The sequence below is a fragment of the Ovis canadensis genome, chromosome 12, assembly GCF_042477335.2.
Source record: "Ovis canadensis isolate MfBH-ARS-UI-01 breed Bighorn chromosome 12, ARS-UI_OviCan_v2, whole genome shotgun sequence".
In the NCBI taxonomy this organism is placed as follows: Eukaryota; Metazoa; Chordata; class Mammalia; order Artiodactyla; family Bovidae; genus Ovis; species Ovis canadensis.
Genome location: NC_091256.1, coordinates 39,488,519 through 39,509,280, shown reverse-complemented (window position 1 = coordinate 39,509,280; position 20,762 = coordinate 39,488,519). Strand labels below are relative to the sequence as shown.

The window sequence follows — 20,762 nt, the reverse complement described above, 5'->3', positions numbered from 1 at the left end:
GGATGAGAGGATCAGAGGAGAGAAGTGAGGTGGGCAGTTTTGGAATCTTAGCAAACTCCCCACTTTCTTTCTGGGCTTCTCTGTCCCTTCAGATGGAGTCAAGGGATAGAGTAGGCACCCAAGAAGACAGGTACCAGACAAGGTGAGTGTATGTCTGTGGCTGAATAGAAGCATCAGCTTCTGACCATTCCTGAAGGTGTGTCCAAGTGGCTGGGTGGTGAGGAGGTCCTGTCCCGTTCTGTCCCATCCCATCCCATCCCATCCTATCTCATCTGTTCAACACTTGTGCCCAGGGCTTCCCTGGTGTCTCAGCTGGTAAAAGAATCTGTCCACAATGTGGGAGACCTGGGTTCGATCCCTGGGTTGGGACGATCCCCTGGAGAAGGGAATAGCTATCCACTCCAGTATTCTGGCCCGGAGAATTCCATGGACTGTATGGTCCACGGAGTCGCAAAGAGTTGGACACAACTGAGTGACTTTCACTTGTTACTTGTTGTTATACATATAAACACTTGCTTCCAAAGGAAATTCACAGGCATCAAACATAATGGTCATGAGTGCCACAGCAGGGGCCACTGCACAAACGAAATGGATCTTTAGTCAGCAAGGTCATCATAAGAAAATAAAATCTGAGTGACTGAGCATCTGTACAATGGAATACTAAGTAGTCACCAAAATCTTATTTTAAATAACTTTCCAGTAACTTTGGAAAATATTTATTGTATATCTAGCATAGAAATTTCAAAACCATATGTGTATCATTTATTTCCAATGATGGAAAAGGTCTGTATGCACAGAAAATAATATGTAAGGAAATATACCAAAAATGCCTGCAAGAAACGATCCTTAGGAAGTATGACTGTGGGTGATTTTGACTTCTTACATTTATTTTTTGTATTTTTCAAATGCATGTATTATTTGCTAATCAGAGAAAGTTACCAGTGAGGCAGTTCTTCGCATCAGGTGGCCAAAGTATTAGAATTTCAGCTTCAGCATCAGTCCTTCCAATGAAAATTCAGGACTGATTTCCTTTAGGATGGACTGGCTGGATCTCCTTGCAGTCCAAGGGACTCTCAAGAGTCTTCTCCAACACCACAGTTCAAAAGCGTCGATTCTCTTAAATTTACTAGTGATGAAAAAGTAAATATCACATTTGTGAAGCTTTTGAAAGCAAGCAGCATGGTCAGAGGATACCTTAGTCAGGTCCTAAGGAGCCTTGGAATGAAAGTTATGACCAACCTAGATAGCATATTCAAAAGCAGAGACATTACTTTGCTGACTAAGGTCCGTCTAGTCAAGGCTATGGTTTTTCCAGTGGTCATGTATGGATGTGAGAGTTGGACTGTGAAGAAAGCTGAGCACCAAAGAACTGATGCTTTTGAACTGTGGTGTTGGAGAAGACTCTTGAGAGTCCCTTGGACTGCAAGGAGATCCAACCAGTCCATTCTAAAGGAGATCAGTCCTGGGTGTTCTTTGGAAGGACTGATGCTAAAGCTGAAACTCCAGTACTTTGGCCACCTCATGCGAAGAGTTGACTCATTGGAAAAGACTCTGATGGTGGGAGGGATTGGGGGCACGAGGAGAAGGGGACGACAGAGGATGAGATGGCTGGACGGCATCACCGACTCGATGGTCGTGAGTTTGAGTGAACTCCGGGAGTTGGTGATGGACAGGGAGGCCTGGCGTGCTGCAATTCATGGGGTCGCAAAGAGTCGGACACGACTGAGCGACTGAACTGAAGGAGCCCATCATTTCCTAAACAGAGGAACTGGTTCTGTTTGCAATCCTAGTTAAGACCAATCGCGTAAACCACGTAAATTCAAGTAAATAACCGGGGCTTCCTCACCGCCTCCCCGGGCGCGCCGACAGGGTGCGGGCGGTAGCGGGGGAACTCCCAGCTCCAACCTCGATAATCCCCGGGTGCACCGAGAAGCCTGACTTGTAGCCCACGGGCCTCCACGCTCCAGTCTAAAGCCTCACCAGGAGCGTCACATTCGTCCCCTCAAATAAGCAACCTGGAGAGTTTCTCTAGCCTTCGAAAGGCGGCTGACGGCTAGCACCAGAAATAATAGAAGCCAGACCTCGCCGCTGGCCTCAGCCTAGGGTCGTGCCGGGGTGCCAGCGGCGATCTCCGCCCGCAGGTGGGGGCGGGGCTCGGGGGACACCCAGGGCGCGGGTGTCCGCGGCGCGGAGATCCGGGCTTCGCGCGCTGGGACAGAGCTTCCGCCCACAAATCCCGTGTCAGAAGGCGGGCACACGGCCCCGTCCCGGCCGCGGATTGGTCCCCTTGGCAGGGCGGGGCCGTTTAACCCTGCGGCGTGGTGGGTGAGCGTGAGAGAGGCGGGGTTGTGGAATAGAGGCCGGAAGCTGCGAGCGTTTCCTCGGATCAGGCTCGTAGTCGCCGGGCCGGCTACGCTCTCGGTTTTCCACGTTTCTCTCAGGGACCCTCTGAGCGGACTCCTGCGGCGGCCGGGCAGACAGGGAGCCCGGATAACCATGAGCGTGGGTTTTATCGGCGCCGGCCAGCTGGCCTGCGCCTTGGCGCGGGGCTTCACGGCCGCAGGTAAGCGCCTGAAGGCGCGAGGCGGGGGCGCGGAAGGTCCCCAGCTTAGCTTTTGACCGCCCTCCGCCGCACTAAAGTGAAGGAATGAGGAAAGGGGAACTTGAAACTAAGTGAAGTTGCTCAGTCGTGTCCAATTCTTTGCGACCCCATGGACTGTAGCCTACCAGGCTTCTCTGTTCATGGGATTTTCCAGGCAACAGTACTGGAGTGGATTGCCATTTCCTTCTCCAGCGGATCTTCCCGACCCAGGGATCGAGCCCGGGTCTCCCGCATTGTAGAATTAAGGATTCCTAAATCCCTAATAAGGGATTAAGGGGCAGGGGTGCACCAGCGACCGTCTCCACAACGGTCGGAGTTGCGTGGGTTTTGACTCTGTTCTCCCAGGAAAAACATGGGAACCGGGTGGGCCATGATCCCCAGCCGAAAAGCCCTGTCTTCTGTAGGCATCCTGTCGGCTCACAAAATAATAGCCAGCTCCCCGGAAATGGACCTGCCCACGGTGTCCGCTCTCAGGGTAGGTGGGGGTATGAGGGTTTGGGGAACGGGGCGGAGACCCAGGAAAAGGGTGGCCTGATGAGCTGAACCCCTGTGCTGTTCCTTGGCCGGCGCTGACCTCCCTACCAGGAGCATCACTGTCCTCCATCTTTCCTGGGGCAGCTCAGGGTGGTGCGAGTAGCCAGGCAGACCGACTTGGGTTCCAGTCCAGACACTGGGGTGATTAGAAGGTTAGTTGAGGTTTTGATGTGTGGAAAGCACCTAGCACATAGTATGTACCCAATAAAATACTCACTTTGCTTCATCCACTAGCTCAGTTAAGGTCCTTAGCTGAGGTACTTAGCTTAATCCGTTAAGGTATTTAGCTGCTCTTAGCCTCAGTTTCCACATTTATAAAATGAAGCCCACAGTAGTCACTTTGCTGAGCTATTCTGAGGCGTAAATGAGCATGTTGGGAAAGAACCTGGCAAGTTAGTTTTTCCTCTTTCTGAACAAAGAATATCCCAAGTCTTCACCCAAAACCTGAGCAGTGTGGGAGAGGCAGGCGGCAAGTAACAGGCAGTGTCTGGGCCTGGGATGGCAGGTGTTGCCATCACTAGAGGGCCTTGTTTCTTAGTGTGATGTCTTAGAAGAGTGTCCTCAACTACACCCCTGGACCACACAGAAACAGGCACCCTGATGAACAAGTGTCCAGGGTTGGGATAGAGCCCTGCTTCTGACCATTGGGCACCAGCATTTCACCTTTCCCTTTACCTGTGCCACTTTTAAGCCGTGGAGATGTCTTACCTGGCAGAGGGGTGCCTTGGGTGCCAGAGAACTGGTGGGGATGGGGGACAGTGATTTCCTGTTTGCCATGGGGAAGCTTGTCCATGTCCAGCACTCACTTGCCCAGTAGCAACACTGGAAAACTTCGAGGCAATGGGGGTAGGGGCAAACTCTGAGGGGAACAGGGTAGGGAATTCCAGGCTGCCCTTGGCCACATGAGCTTGGAAGGGTTCAGCTGCTCCTGGAGAGGGCCAGGGCTCGTGAGGCTGCCACACGGTGTGAGCCTGGTGGTCTCCTCCTGCAGAAGATGGGTGTGAACCTGACCCGGAGCAACAAGGAGACGGTCAGGCACAGTGACGTGCTGTTCCTGGCCGTGAAGCCACACATCATCCCCTTCATCCTGGACGAGATCGGGGCCGACGTCCAGGCCAGACACATCGTGGTGTCCTGTGCGGCTGGCGTCACCATCAGCTCTGTGGAAAAGGTGTCCATCTCAGCCCCGGCGCCCCTGTTGATGGGAGGAGGGGGTGGGTGCTGGTGGGACTGGCAGTTGACTCGGCCTTGTGCCTTCACCCCAGAAGTTGATGGCGTTCCAGCCGGCACCCAAGGTGATCCGCTGCATGACCAACACACCTGTGTTGGTGCGGGAGGGCGCGACAGTGTATGCCACGGGCACCCACGCCCTGGTGGAGGACGGGCAGCTCCTGGAGCAGCTCATGAGCAGCGTGGGCTTCTGCACGGAAGTGGAGGAGGACCTGATCGACGCTGTCACAGGGCTCAGCGGCAGCGGACCTGCCTACGTGAGGCCCTCATATACTCACTCAGCCCTCTGGGGACCCTGGGATGCAAGATGGGCTGGCAGGCAAGCCTGGGCTGGGGTTGTCGCCCACCGCTTGGGTGAGGCTGTCTGGTAGAGGAGGTTGACCCTTGGAGCTAGTCGTCAGGAAAAGACCCTAACGCGTGCCCCTGAGTACCTGCAGCCCCGGGGCTCAGTGAGTGTCTTCACAGGCGTTCATGGCCCTGGACGCGTTGGCTGATGGTGGGGTGAAGATGGGCCTGCCGCGGCGCCTGGCTGTCCGACTAGGGGCCCAGGCCTTGCTGGTTAGTATCTTCTCCCTGCGTGTTCTGGACCCTGGTGTGGGGATGGAATGGGATTCTTAGGGCTCTCTGAGCCAGGGCAGGGCTTGGTGGGGAAGCTAGGATAGGGACTGGGGAGGAGTGAATGTGGAGAAGCTCATCCCAAGGGGCACCAGCAGTTTTCTCCTCTAATGGCCGTTCCTGCCCTAGGGAGCTGCCAAGATGCTGCTGGACTCAGAGCAGCATCCCGGCCAGCTCAAGGACAATGTGTGCTCCCCCGGGGGGGCCACCATCCACGCCCTGCACTTCCTCGAGAGCGGGGGCTTCCGCTCTCTGCTCATCAACGCGGTTGAGGCCTCCTGTATCCGAACACGGTGGGTTGCTCTCCTTTTCCGCCCAGGCCCTCCACTTGGAGCCAGCCCCATGTGGCTGTCAGTATCTTACAGAATCTGCCTTCTGTGGCCCCATTAGCAGTGCTGGAGTCTGTGCTCTGTTAACCCACTTATTAGACTCTGTGAGCTTAAGGGTTTGCAGGCCTTACTTCGTGTAATTCTTACATAGTTCTGATAACTGAGGTTTAACTTTGATTTCCAGGTGAGGAAGTTGAGGTTTAGAGATAACAGCTTTCCCAAAGTCAAACTTTCCCAAAGTCAAACAGCTAGTAAGTGATGGAGGTAGGATTTGACTTCAAGTCTTTGACCCCCAATTCTGTGATTTTTTTTTCCCCACTCTCTCTAGCTGATCACAGATAACACTTGAAGCTCTGCATCTGTGTAGTAAGCCATACTTAGTTAAATAGCACTTCTGAGAAGCTTAGGGGAGTGTTTGGTTTGGGTTTCTAAGTTCGGGTGGTATCCAGTCAACAAGGGTTGGGGTTAAGTGGATGGGGAGACCTTGTGTATCTAGTTGTAGTTCCTTCAACCTCTTGGGGTTTTGCCTGCAGAGAGCTGCAGTCCATGGCTGACCAAGAGAAGGTCTCCCCAGCTGCCCTCAAGAAGACCCTCCTGGACAGAGTGAAGCTGGAATCCCCCACAGTGACCACACTGACCCCAACCAGCTCAGGGAAGCTCCTCACGAGAAACCCAGTCCCAGGAGGCAAGAAGGACTAAGGCAGCCTGGGTCTGCCTTCCCCTGTGTCCAGAGCCCTCGGCTGTGAGGGCCATGTAGGGCGAGGTGATAGAGTTTCAGTCAGCTTCAGGTCCTCATGATAAACCTCCTTCCATCTGTTAGACCCAGCTGCGCTGGTTTCCCCTCCTGTCTTGTGTTAGAAGATGCTATGAAGGGGTGGCTTGAAATGAGATGCAGCCCTGCAGACCTCACACATTTGGAGGAGAGGGAGGCTGGGACTTCATTCAGAGCCCCAGCTGCGTAGGCAGGCCTGGAGACCTTCAGTGGATGACTCCTTCAACTGAGGTCCTCCCACTGGAGCCCACAGCAGGGTCAGCTTGTTGCTGAGTCAAGGTGTACGAAACATGACCAGGACTTCTCGAATTAGTAAAAGGAAAAGGAGTGACTCAGACTTATCACAATCAGAAATGCACATCTTAGACTGTGTTATATTTAACTCTTGCTTCATAGGTGTACCACTGAAAATGTGTTGTTCAATGTTGCTAAGTTTGGCTGCTTTAATAAAGTTGTATTTTTTATTACCTTGCTTTTCTTATGCTTAATCTCAAATCATCATTTCAGAGAACTCGAGGCCCTTGCCAGGTGTTCCTGGCTTCAGCAGGAGGTTGCTATCTATAGGCAGGAAGTAGGGATGAGAAGAAATAAGGGTCCAGGCCGACAGCTGTAATGACACTCTGCTCCAGCCCAGCCCCTAGGGTCAGGTAGGCCAATGCTCATTCCCACTTTGTGGGGGTGGGGAGTGGGGGGCATCCCAGACAGAGGAGGAAGCTACCTGCCTTGCAGTGGGCCAAGCACTGCATCAGATCCAGACAAGTGCCCTCAGAGGGAGGAACTATTATCTTCCTCACTTTATAGAAGCTACTGAGGCCTAGAGGGGATAAGCGACTTACCCCAGTTGAGTTGCTGGTCAGTCCTGCAGTTTCCCTGTGCAGGCTGTGTGCCTGGTGCTTTTCCCCAGCAGCACCTGCCTGTGGCTTTGGCTTCAGCAGCAGCTCTGAGTTCACGTCTTAATTTCCACCAGTTTTAACTAGGTGACCATGGAGAAGTTACTGAGTGTCTCTGACCACAGATTTCATCCCTGTAAATACAGAGGTTATCCTTCATCAAAAGGTTCTGGTGAGTATGAAATGAGACCGTGTGGAATGGCTCAGTAGAAACATCTAGAACATGTGGACCCTGGTGCTGGTGGAGCTCGTCCTTTGCCCTCCAGTGAAGAGGGAGGGCAGCTGGGCTCCAACTCCAAACCTGTGAGCCCATGGGGCCAAAGTGACAAGTACGACAATACTGTCATCTTTAAGCGCCTCATTATACAGTGGCCCCTTTGCAAACCCTCTACATAAAGTGTCATGGCTTTAGGCTCTAGACTTTTTTAAGAGTAAGAGGTTACATCAGTGGCCCCTAAAGATGTTAATAGATATCTCACCAAAGAAGATTTACAGATGGCAGGTAAGTGCATGAAGAGATGCTCAACACCATTAGTTATGAAAGTCAAGTGTTAATTGCTCAGTCATGCTCAACTCTGTGACCCCACGGACTGTAGCCCGCCATACTCCTCTGTCCATAGAATCTCCAGACAAGCATACTGGAGTGGGTTGCCATCTTCAATCAAAGCCCGGTGAGATAGCACTTGACACCCACTAGTGTGGCTCTTCATTAAAAAGGATAATGACGAATGTTGTCAAGGATATGGAGAAGTTAGAACTCTTGTGTATCTCTGGTAGGGATGTAAAATGGTGCAGCAACTTTGGAAGACAGTTTGGTAGTTTCTCAAAAAGTTAAACATAGAGTGGCCAGGCAGTTCCACTTGTAGGTACCAATCTGAGAGAAGAAAATGTATCCACACAAAAACTTGCACATGGATATTATGGCAGCATTACTCAAAATAGCCAAGAATCCAAAATAACCCAAATGTTGGAAAACTGATGAAAGGATAAAATGTATAATACACACAATGGGTATTATTCAATGATAAATGGGAAATAAACATGCTACAGGCCTTCCCAGGTGGCTCAGTGGTAAAGAATCCACCTGCCAATGCAGGAGACAGGTTCGATCTCTGGGTGGGAAAGATCCCCTGGGAAATCCCATGGACAAAGGAGCCTGGAGGGCTACAGTCCATGGGATCGCAAAGGGTCAGATACAACTGAACCACTAAGAATGCATGCAAAATCAGATTATGGTGATGGTTGCACAAACCTGTACATCGTTGTCAAATTGTACACTTAAGGTGAATTTTATGGTATGTAAGTTATACTTCGTAAGGCTTAAAGGAAATATGTTTCCCTAGTTTAATTAGCTAGGAAGTGGTACCAGGACTCAAATCCATGTCTGATACCAAATTCTGTCCTTTCTACACCAAGCCTGCTGACAAGCTATCTTAGGTGACAGGATGCTGTTCCCTCATCTCCTCCACCCCCTGCAGTGTCACCCCCTTTCCAGGCCTAAATCCACCACCATACATTTACTGAGGACCTCCTAATTGCCAGGCCCCAGTCATGCCTTGTGTGAGTCCACCTGGCTCAGGTGAGTCCTCACCTGCTCAGGAACCTCCTGCCCTTTTCTTCTGATCTTTGACCAGGTATGTACGGTCAGGACTAGGTTTCACCCAGGATGGCTGGGGCCCCAGTCCTCCAGGGCATGAGTAAAGAGGGCCTCTCTAGGGAAACAGTTCCGGTCACTTTTCCACAGGGCCTCAGGCCTGCCGCCTCAGCTGTCCGCCTTCTTACAGGGCTGACTGGCCAGGGACGGGAGATGCAGGCAGGCAGAGCCAGGGGCCGGCAGCTCCCAGTGGACACCCTGGCCAGAAGGTCTGGAGCGTGTGGCCTGAGCCACCAGGAGAACACCCAGATGCCCCCTGCAAGCCTCTCAGGAGTAAGAGCTGGTGTTGGAGGTCAGCGCAGCCTTTGAAGAAGCGTGCTGAACGCTCTCTGTGCCGAGAGCCCTGCGAGGCCAGGGTGTGCCCTAGTCAGTGAGACTCAGTTCTTGTTCTGAATTGCACAAGGGCCGAGGACAGATGTGGACACAGGGAGGAGAAGTGGAAAACACGAGAAGGCAGAGGAAAAGGCAGCACGGACACAGGTAAAGAGTAAGGAAGGGGCCACCCAACCCTCTGCCCGCACCGAGCCCTCCCTGTTCCCCCAGCTAAACTCTGCAAGCAGACGGGCCTAGACCAGGTGCAACCCCCATTTCATAACTGGCTTCTCTCAGGACACCAACCCCCAAGCACTCCCGCATCTATTGCTTCAGTTTTGCTCTCCTGTGAAATGGGGGCATGAACCTCTGGCCCAGATGTTAGCAATAGTTACTTTGGGGAAGTGGGATTGAGGTTACTTTCTTGCTTAATTTCTTTCTTTATTTTGCTTTAGATTGTTGCTTACGATAAGCAGGCAGGATCTCCATGGTTGAAAGACTGAAAAATGTTTTCACCAATCCCCACAGGCAGGCCGTTTGTGGGACACAAACATACCCTCCTTCATCCTTGTTCTCATGTGGCCGTCAGTTACTAAGCAACTCTCTGGGGAGGCACACAGGAAAGCCTGACTGGGCCTCTTTCCTCAGCGTTCCCATGGTGTAGACAGGCCTTCCTCTGTATCTAACTAAGTTCTTAAAGCCTTGACTTGTGCTTGCTTTCTCCAATAAATCAGAACATAGGCAGAATGGAAATCGTGTCAATGTGAGATCAGGAGTGTTCTGAAAATAAAATGCACCTCTTTTCAAGGTCCAACCCAGAGTGGATGGTGTGCTACCTTTATGTAAGAGATGGGGAGGGAACTTTGCTGGTGGCCCAGTGGCTAAGCCTCTGAGCTCCCAATGCAGGAGCCTGGATTCAATCCCTGTTCAGGGAATTAGATCCCATGTGCCATAACTAAGAGTTTGCATGCTGCAACTAAGACTGGTGCAGCCAAACAGATAAATAAATTTTAAAAATGAAAGTGGGGATACAAAATTGGGTGAGGAAACCCTCAAGGCTACACAAGACACCAAGAAGAGAGGTACTGAGGGACAGAGGGAAGGAGGTAGATGAGGGCAGGTGTGGGAATAAGATATCTCATTATAATCCTTTTTGTACTGTACTGATTTAGGAATCATATGAAGGTGTCACCTAGTCACCAAATACATGCTGCAAACCTTTAGGGGCTGCCAGGCTGCCCCAGCTGTGCAGTGCTCCAGCATGACACATCTCCCCGAGGTGGTCAGTCAGGGCTGGCGCTACCAGAGTGCCCCACTCTTGTCTTGAACTGCATCCAGGAACACTCTGGGCATGAGCATGCCCTCCTTGGCAAAGGTAGACAGATGGGTCTTCTGGACATCAGTCTCTTTCTTCCACCTTAGCCCACTTTCTGGGTCATGAGCCCTCAGGATGGGCTGGAGCCTGGCTCTAGGTTCCTATGAAACCTCTGACTCCTCTCTAATGATACCATGTCCATCGCGTGATAATCATCTGTTTTCCTGTCTGGTTCCCCTACCAGTTTGGGTGCTTCCAGCGGCCGGGGGCGGGCTGGGCTGTAGACCATCCCTCCTAGTCCTAGTGCTTGACACCCAGTAAACACAGCTGCATGCATGCCTGCAGTCATGAATGAATGGATGAATGACGTCTCCCCTGCTTAAATGTCAGTTTCAGCTGTATAGCACAGGGAACTACAGTTAATATCGTGTAGTAACTTACAATAGAAAATAATTTTTTTAAATAATATACATGTGTATGTATAACTGAATCACTTTTCTGTGCACCTAAAACACTGTAAGTCAACTGTACTTCAATTATATATATATATATATATATATATTTTTAATGTCAGTTTGGGCTATTTCTCGCTGTGCCTCCTGAGGCATCTGGTTTACTGAGGTGAAAGCCCCATGCAGCTCACAGCCTGTCTTTGGATCTGGTAATCCACTGTTTGTTGGGTTACCACTTCCTCTTATTCAGTCAGTGAGTGTTTACTGAGCACTTGTGAGATGCTCTGCTCATGCTTGATTGGCTGGGATGTGAGGGACACAGTGAATTTCTATCCTTGCCACTCTGTCTTGACGGCACCTCAGTTAGTGCACCCTGTCCCTCCCCCAGGGCTACCTGAGAGCTTTTTCAGCACGAGGACATCTCAAAGGTATAAGCCATTTCATATGGCTCTGGAGTCCTTTAGGTAAGACGGAAACACCTCAGGAATGTTTAAGTAAAAAGGGACAGGAATGGAAATCAATTTCCTAACAGTTTTCAATAGGACTTCCCTGGTGGCTTAGACAGTAAAGAGTCCTCCTGCAACACAGGAGACCGCAAGTGGCGTTGCTTTGATCCCTGGGTCAGGAAGATTCCCTGGAGAAGGGCATGGCAACCCACTCCGGTATTCTTGCTGGAGGACTCCATAGACAGAGGAGCCTGGCAGGCTACAGTCCACGAGGTCGCAAAGAGTCGGGCACGACTGAGCGACTAACACACTTTCTACATGGATAAATGCTCTTCCTTGAAAATAAAACCAGAAATGCACTCGGGGGGCTGCAGCAGCAATACTTTTGATGAGACATCAGAGACTTTTCCTTTCAATCGAGATACGTCAGTAGCGGTGATCTGGAGGTGCTGTGAAACCTCTGCACCTCTCAGTTACCGGTCACCCTGAATCAAAGGTCTGGGTTCTAATCTTCACTGGCCAGATGACCTCATGCAAGTCATTCATCTGCTTTGATCAATTGATTATTATCCATTAAAATGGAAAAATAGCACTAATGGTCTGCGCTTCTCCCAGGGTGGTCTCTGCTTCGGGTAAAGCCTTCGTGAAGCCTGAGTCACAGCGCAGCCTGGTGGCACCTTGGCAGATGACAGCATTGCCCTGACACGGAGGTCTGTGTCCGCCCCCCACCTCTCACCCGCAATGTCCTCCTCTCCCCCCCACCTTGCCCCTTTCTGCAACCCCACAAGGCAAGGTTTCCCCTTCCCTGAGAAGGGAAGCCTGGCCAACATTTCCTGTCAAGGAGCATTTTATTTATAACCTAAAACAGAAACTTCCTTAATAAACTAACATATTTTCTTCCTAAGTGCCGGGCACTATATTATATGTGCATTACATGTGATCTCATTTAATCTTTAAATGAATAATTATGATGTAGCTACAATTTCCCCATGTTACTTATGGGAACACTGAGGTTTAGAGCTGGTAGGAACAAAGTCAATGAAGGGAAAAGACTGGATGCTAGAAACCAAGATCCTTTTTCTGAAACACTGAACTGTCCTGCCTCAGGCGGGCACAGCTGCCCTCACTGACTGACCTGAATGAGGGGTCTTCCTGCCGGAACACAAGGAATGACCAGAAAACTAGGCTGGGTAGGGATGCAGGCAGGGGATAAAGTGCAGGGGTCCCTGGCATGTGCCTGGGAAGGGAACCCAGAACACAGTGGGGTTGGGACTGGCCTCATTACAGCCTTCACTGGGGAAGGGGATCTTGTTTTGAGGGTATCAAGCCATTGGGAGACCCACTCAGAGAAGTAAACATTTTAATATTTCATTTTAGTATGGAAACTAATATAATTGTCATTTTGAATTAAGAGAAAGGAAATGAGAAATTGGTTATTTATGGCTTCCTTTTCCAAAGCCATTGCCCACCTCTCCCCCAGAAGGCTCCCCTTGCCCAACATGCGTGGGCCTGTCCCCATGAAGCCCCCGCCCCACCCTCTGTTCACACCACCTCCTCTCCTGCAGGTGCCTCCCCTCCCCTGGGCTCTTCTGCCCCATCTCCTTCCCCTGCTCCCAGCCCTTCACGGGTCCTTAGCCTCCTGGACCCCACTCTGTACTTCTCTTATGAACACACTACTGTGCTTGTTAGTGGTGCTATTGAGCTGGCAAGGTGCTGTCACCCATCACGTCCAATAGGATTCTCACAGAATCTTAGGAGGCAGGTGGGGAGGGTATGGGCAACCCCGTCTCAAACAGGAAGAGCTAAGGCCACCGGGGGAGCCGAGGCCAGAATTGCAGCTATTGGATTCCAAGTCCTCTTTCCAGTTTCCCCCCACTCATTTCACAGACGGGTTCTCAGCGACAGTAGGTAGGTGGCTCCTAAAGATACCCTTTAGAAGGCAGGCCCAGGAGGAAGCTTGTCCTGGCTGCCCAGACCCGTCCCGACCGCTCAGCTGCCGAGGAAAGGCTCCCCAGCGCCACTGGAGGGCGCCAGGCGCCAGCCGCTGAGCACCCAGGCTGTGTGATTCCCGCTGTAAAAGCCGGAGCGCCTGTGCTCCGGGGGAACACCGGTCAGAAGCAGGAATTCAGCTTGGTGCGTTAAGTGCTGGCTGCAGTATATGATTTCATGTATTCATGTAACAAGTGAAAGTGAAAGTCGCTCAGTCGTGTCCGACTCTTTGCGACCCCGGGGACTGTAGCCCTCCAGGCTTCTCCATCCATGGGATTCTCCAGGCAAGAATACTGGAGTGGGTTGCCATTTCCTTCTCCAGGGGATCTTCCCGACCCAGGGATCGAACCTAGGTCTCCCGCATTGCAGGCAGACACTTTAACCTCTGAACCATCAGGGAAGCCCACGTAACAAAAGCAGCTTAGTATTGGTACAGAGGGAAGCACTTGCATCTTCTGCTGGGCTGCCTTAGCCCTCTTCCCCTCAGCGTCATCTTCTCTGGTGGGAAAAGCGAGAAACCTGGATGCCTACACCTGGGTTCCTCCCCTGGGTGTCCCAGGCACTTTCTCAAGCGCCCCAGGATGCAGGCTTCTCAGAGGTCATCTCAGTCAATACACACCATACACACCAGTCTTGCTCAAGAAGAAGCCTTGAATAAATACTTGGCTGCCTGATGTAAAAAGCCAACTCATTGGAAAATACCATAATGCTGGAGAAAATTGAGGGCAAGAGAAGAAGGAGATAATAGAGGATGAGATGGTTGGATAGTATCATTGACTCAATGGACATGAGTTTGAGCAAACTCTGGGAGATGAAGAACAGGGAAGCCTAGCATGCTGCAGGTCATGGGGTCACAAAGAGTCGGAAATGACTTAGCGACTGAACAACAGGGGATGTAGTGTACAACGTGATGAAGGTAATTAACACTGCTGTACCATTAGAAATGAACATTAAGAGAGTCCTAAGAGTTATCATCACAAGGGAAAAATGTTTCCCTATTTCTTTAATAGCTTATGAGATGATGGGTGTTCACTAAGCCCATTTCATGATGTGTGCTGTGCTCAGCTGCTCAGCCGTGTCCAACTCTTTGGGACCCCATGGGCTGTAGACTGCCAGGCTCCTTTGTCTATGGAATTTTTTCAGGTGATAATACTGGAGCAGGTTGCTGTTTCCTACTTTGGGGGATCTTCTTGGCCTAGGGATTGAACCAGCATTTCTTGCATCTTCTGCATCAGCAGGTGGATTCTTTACCACTGTGCCACCTGTGAAGCCCATTTCATGATGTATGTAAGTCAGATCATTATATTGTTCACCTTAAACTTATGCAGTTCTTTATGTCAATTATATCTCAATAAAACTGGGGAGAAAAAAGTGGCTTTGAGAGTCAGATTACTCAGTGGTCCTGCGGCCTTGGGTAAGTTACTTACTTTCCAGGCTCCTATCTGCTGCATAAAGATGATAACTGTCTCCACCTTGAAGGATTGAGATGATTAGATGAGATAAAGGGCTGGGCTTGGTGTCTGGCAGGAGGTGAACGCTAATGACTGGAGGTTGCTGTTATTTTTACTACAATCGTGCAGGAATCTGAAACTCAGGGAAGTTAAGCAGGGCAGATCCAGAGCCGGGGCCTGGTGGAGCTCAGGCCCAGGTGTGCACATGGCCCCTGTTCCCTGGACACCACTGGCTCCAGACCTGGTTCTCAAACCAGCCTGTCACCTGCCTTTTTCTTAACTAAGGGAAATGTAGAGGAAACTAGCATTTCCGTTTCCAATCTTATTACCCTTGACTCTCGAAAAATCTGGGCCCCAGACCTATCCTTACCCATATGCCCATCACTATTTGTGCTCACCCCATCTCCGCCACTGGAAATGGCTTCTCCTTGTCTTTCCCACTTCTGTAAATGTGGCAGATCCTCATCTCCAACTTAAAACCTCAGAGTCAGTGATTCCAAGCCTCAGCAGTGTGGGAGCCACTGCCCAGAACTTGAGAAACAGCTGTTGAACTGAGCTGACTGTGGTCACAGCCAACATTCCCAGGTATCCACGGAGACAGACCAGAAAAAAGATGAAGACCAGAGGAGAATACCTGCGTGATGACCAGTCAATGTATGTTCATTTAGAGCTAATTCAGTCGGTAAAGAATCTGCCTGCAGGGCAGGAGACCCGGGTTCGATCCCTGGGTTGGGAAGATCCCCTGAAGAAGGAAATGGCAACCCACTCCAGTATCCTTGCCTGGAAAATCTCACGGACAGAAGAACCTGGTGGACTGCAGTCCATGGGGTTGCAAAGAGTCGGGCACGACTGAGCGACTAACACACACATGGACACAGAAAACGCAAATTGTTCAGGTACTGGACTCTCTGCGGTTTGGTGTCAGTACCCCAAGCCACTCAGGGCAGACAGGGTAGCTGGCTCTCCTGGTGCCTTGTGCTTCCTCAGCTGAGTGAGGATTCAATGGGAGGAGGCATAAAAGGCACCTGGCTTAGTTCGAACCGCCTGCTTTTATTCTCTGATTCATTTATTCAGTCTGCTCACCAGAGGCACCACTGTGTGCCCAGCCCTGGAGCAGCAAATGTTATCAGACCTGGTCTCTTCCTCCCCTGATGGGGTTCCTGATCTAGTAGGGAAATGGACACAAAGAGATCACCACAAACTCCAGATTACAAGGTGATAAATGCTCTGATGGGGGCAGTGAAGCACCCTGGGAGCAGAGAGGTGTTTGGAAATCTGAGGAAGGAAGGGATGTTGGTGATGGCTCTTGAAGTTCTCCAGATAGAAAGCGGTGGCTACGAGCAAAGGCGGACTAAGGAGCGATACCGGGGTGACAAGCATGCCTGTGTCCAGGTCTGGAGGTGGGCAGAGGCCCAGCGATGCTCACTTAGCAAGTGTGAAGGGTGCGGGGCTGGACGATAGGTGGGAGACCGTCTACGCGTTGCTCTGTGTAGACGTGGGCCGGCTGAAAGCAGGAGCAGCCGGGGAGATTTTAAGCAGGAAGGGATCGGGTCTATTTTTTCTAAAGAAAGGAAATTCTGGAAGCCTCGGGGAACTGTAACTTGAGTCTTGCCGCTCTCTGGGGAAAAGACGAGAGGCCAGCTGAAGACCCTGTGGCTTAAGGATCCCTCCCTCACTTCCCTCAACACACCCCCTTCTCCAGTAGCTGATTGTTTAAAAGTCAATTTGTTTAATGAACGAGCAGATAAGCTGAAGCTCCTTCCCGCCCACAGGCTTCCTCCAGGCTGCCTGTTCAATGAGGAGAGCATAATGGCTGTTGTTTAGTAGGTGCTGGATAAGGATTGTTGAGCTAATGAAGCAAACACAGGTCAGCTTCAGGAGTGGGGGAGGACTGTGGCGGGAGCAGGTGTGGAGGCCCCTCCAAGACTCCCGGCTTGGTGGCTCTAGGAACTGACCTGGGAAAAACTGGGTCAGGTTTAAGAGAAATAATAAAAACGACAGCTGCCATTTGTTGAGTCCCAAGTAAGGGTCAAACCCAGGGCTAGGCCTTTACACAGTTCTTCCCAGATTATTGCATGCACCTCTGTTGAGTGGGCATTCTGATCCCCAATTTTACAAGGAGGAAATCGAAGCTCACCCATTTGTCCTCGGGGCTGCAGTAGAGGCCAGAGCCTGTGTTCACCCCTCTCTGCTGTCAGGAGTTCCACTTGGGGTGAGGCAAGGGTGACATGGAGACCTCTGAAGAGCAACCTCAGATGAAGCTTCTAGAACCAGATGTGGGTTTGCAACCCAGCGCCATACAGTAGAGCTAAACAGAATTGGAACTTTGTGGGCATCCGTGTGGGAAAAGCAAAATATTAGCTTGCTAGGGCCACTCTAACTAACCGCTGCAGGCTGGATGGCTTAAGCAACAGGTGTTCATTGTCATAATTCTGGAGGCTGGAAGCTCCGGTTTGCAGTGTCAGCAAGGTCTGTTTCTTCCTAGGCAGGTAGACCTTTGCCTTCTCACTGTGTCCTCTCAGGGCCTTCTCTGCATCTGTGTCCTATGGGGTTGGCCAGAATGTTCATTCATTCTTTTCTTGAAAGATGGCTGTAATAGCGCTTGTGTGCATGCTAAGTCGCTTCAGTCATGTCCTACTCTTTGTGACCCCCATGGACTGTAGCCCGCCAGGTGCCTCTGTCCATGGGATCCTCCAGGCAAGAACACTGGGTGGGTTGCCATGCCCTTCTCCAGGGGGATCTTCCTGACCCAGGGGTCGAACCTGCATCTCATGTCTATTGGCAAACTGTATTGGCAAATGGGTTCTTTACCACTAGCGCCACCCGGGAAGCCCCTAGTAGCACTTGGTTGTCTTTAACTTCATTTGAAACAATTTTGTAACATTGTATTGTGACAGTTGTCCTACCAGGATACATTAAAAAAAAAATTGGTGAGTCAAAAAAATTGACTGCTGCTAAGTTGCTTCAGTCGTGTCTGACTCTGTGCGACCCCAGAGACGGCAGCCAACCAGGCTCCACTGTCCCTGGGATTCTCCAGGCAAGAACACTGGAGTGGGTTGCCATTTCCTTCTCCAATGCGTGCAAGTGAAAAGTGAAAGTGAGGTCGCTCGGTCACATCCGACTCTTCCCGACCCCATGGACTGCAGCCCACCAGGCTCCTCCGTCCATGGGGCTTTCCAGGCAAGAGTACTGGAGTGGGGTTCCATTGCCTTCTCCGGAGTTTTTGTGTAGCCATTTTAATATTGAAGATGGAAGAAAAAAACCAACATTTTCAGGATATTATGCTTTATTATTTCAAGAAAGGTAAAAATGCAACTGAAATGCAAAAAAAGATTTGTGCAGTGTATGGAGAAGGTCCTGTGACTGACTGAATGTGTCAAAAGGGGTTTATGAAATTTTGTACTAGAGATTTCTTGCTGGAGGATGCACCAGTGGTAGACCAGTTAAAGTTGATAATGATGCAATTGAGACATTGAGAAAAACAATGTTATATGATGCAGGAGATAGCTGATGTACTCAAAATATCCAAATCAAGTGTTGAAAATCAGTTGCACCAGCTTGGTTATGTCAATCACTTTGATGTTTGGGTTCCACATACGCGAAAGAAACCTTCTTGACCGTTTTTCTGTGTGTGAATCTCTACTTAAACGTAGTGAAAATATTCCATTTTTAAAACAAATTGTGATGGGTAATCAAAAAGTGGATACTGTATAACAATGTGGAATGTAAGAGATCATGGGGCAAGCAAAATGAATCACCACCAATCCCACCAAAGACCAGTCTTCATCCAGAGAAGATGATGTTGTGTATATGGTGGGATTGCCAAGGGAGCCCTCTATTATGAGCTCCTTCTAGAAAACCAAATGATTACTTCCAACAAGTACTGCTCCCAATTAGGCCAACTGAAAGCAGCACTCAACAGAAAGAAATTAGTCAACAGAAAAAGCAGGATCTCCCATCAGGATAACACAAGACCACACGTTCTTTGATGACCAGGCAAAATCTGTTACAGCTTGTCTGGAAAGTTCTGATTCATCTGCCATACTCACCATACACTGCACCTTCCGATTTCCATTTATTTTGTTCTTTACAAAATTCTCTTAATAGAAAAAAATTTCAATTCCCTGGAATACTTTAAAAGGCACTTGGAACAGTTGTTTGCTCAGAAAGATAAAATGTTTTAAGGAGATGGAATTATGAAGTTGCCTGAAAAAATGGCAGAAGGTAGGTGGAACATAATAGTGAGTAATTGTTCAATAAAGTTCTTGGTGAAAAATGAAAAATGTGTCTTCTATTTTTACTTTAAAAACAAAGGAACTTTTTGGCCAACCCAATACTTTCCCTTCTTATAAGGACACCTGTCAGTTTGGATTGGGGCCATGCTAATGGCTTCATTTCAGCATAATTCCCTGTTCAAAGGACCTATCTGCAAAAATAGTCACATTCTGAGGCTCTGGGAGTGAGGGCTCCAGCGTGTGAATTTGGGTGCACAATTCAGCCCACCACAAGCAGAGTGCGGGGGTCATGGAGATTCAAGGGCTGAGCCTGGGAGGCGGGAGAGGGTGTTTTGGTAGTGCAATGGCAGCTCGTAGGACAAGGATTACGCAGAAGCCCTGAGGCTGGCAAATGATGGGAGGCTCCATGTAATCCAGGGAGAGGGCACCAGGGTGATGGGGGCTATGTGCCTGAACGCAGAACTCTAGGAAACGGGAGAGTGCTCAAGAGGAGGAGAAAGTGGCTGGAGCGGCCACCTCCAGCTGCTAAAGCATCAGTCAGACCTGCTTCAGACAAAAGGTCAGTGTAGTCATGGAGGCACCAGCAGGGGCTGTGGTGTCTTCATTACAGGGGGTGAAGGCCACTCCCCAGAGCTGTGGGAAGGGGTGCCTGCTGCTCTGACCACTCTTCTGGTGGCATGACAGCTGCAGAGCCAGGCAACAGGGAAGCAGGCTCTCGCCAGGTGTGTCCACCCCCATCAGCACATAGTCCACCTCATGCCGAGCCCAAGCCTGGGGCAAAGGTGCTCTGAGCATCACTGAGCCACTGAGCCACTGACCACAGGACCTGGAACACCAGCCCAACACAGAGATGGCGTGTGAGCCACTTCCACAGGGCCCAGTTTGGTTTCTTTTCTTTCCCCATCCTGTCCATGTCTGGAGTTTACCTCTAACTGCTCCCATGTGGAGCCCAAGGGACCCTGGTCCTCTTATTGAACACATTCTGGGGACCTCAGGGCCACCTGGCAGGAGCAACCAGTTTTCCCACTAAAATGCGGAAGAAAAAAAAGAACACGTTTTCCTGGAACCATGAGCTGCTCTGTGGCGGCAGTGAAATTACAGAGTCTGAGGTCCTGCCCTTGCTCAGGCTGTGGTCAGAAAGGGGATTGCACACCCATGCACACACTCACACATACATGCATACCCCGATGGTGCTTTTGTTTTACTCAACTGCTGCTGACACTGAACTAACACATCTCAGGATCCTCTTAGGGGAGACAGTACAATGGAATGGAAATAAAATAGGGACACATCTGGGATGATTCCCATCTGAAGGAGACAGCCATGGTTGAGAAGCAGTCTCTGGAGGGACGTGAAGACTATACAGGTCTAATCACTCATTGTCCAGAGAGGGTCCTGGGCTGCCCAAGATCACACAGCACAGGCCTGTGCTGAGTCCACTCCTCCTTGCAGGTTCCCTTGGTTTGCGTTCAAGCCGCAAAACCCAGCTCCCGGGCCAACCTTTGTCAACACTGACCCATACACAGGCACTAGGGGAGCTTCCACCTGGTGCCTTGATTTGAGGTGAGCCTCCAACCACCTGCACGGCCTCCATCCTTCGGGAGGCCCTGGGTGGAGTCAAAGCTCCATGTGAGAAATGAGAGGCTGGTCCCATGGCAGCCCTGGGGACCAGCTCCTGCCTCGCTCACATGTTATTTCATTTTTAATTACAGAGCCGAGGCAGCAGAGCCTCCCAGGCTGAACCAGACATAGTGTCCTGTCTGATTTGATTTTTGTTCTCCTGAAGGAAAGCCTTTGGGGCCCACTGTACGGAACATGGGGTGAAGGAGGGGCTCACTGGGGCCTGGAGCTTGGGGATAGTGGGGATCCTGTGTCCAGGCTGGGGACACCCGCCTCCTCAGGCCCTGGTTTCCCGATCTGTGAAGTGAAGTGAAGC

The 20,762-nt window shown here is 50.6% G+C and overlaps 1 protein-coding gene across 1 annotated transcript; it reads left to right on the top strand.

Annotated features, from left to right (window-relative positions):
• Window positions 1-2,298: 2,298 nt before the first annotated feature.
• PYCR2 (pyrroline-5-carboxylate reductase 2) lies at window positions 2,299-6,549 on the top strand. The gene is made up of 7 exons (XM_069544651.1): window positions 2,299-2,563; window positions 3,007-3,077; window positions 4,128-4,307; window positions 4,402-4,623; window positions 4,832-4,924; window positions 5,111-5,274; window positions 5,844-6,549. Exons 1-7 carry the CDS (start codon window positions 2,497-2,499, stop codon window positions 6,007-6,009), a joined length of 963 nt encoding a protein of 320 aa, XP_069400752.1. The 5' UTR covers window positions 2,299-2,496; the 3' UTR covers window positions 6,010-6,549.
• The last annotated feature ends 14,213 nt before the right edge of the window (window positions 6,550-20,762 follow it).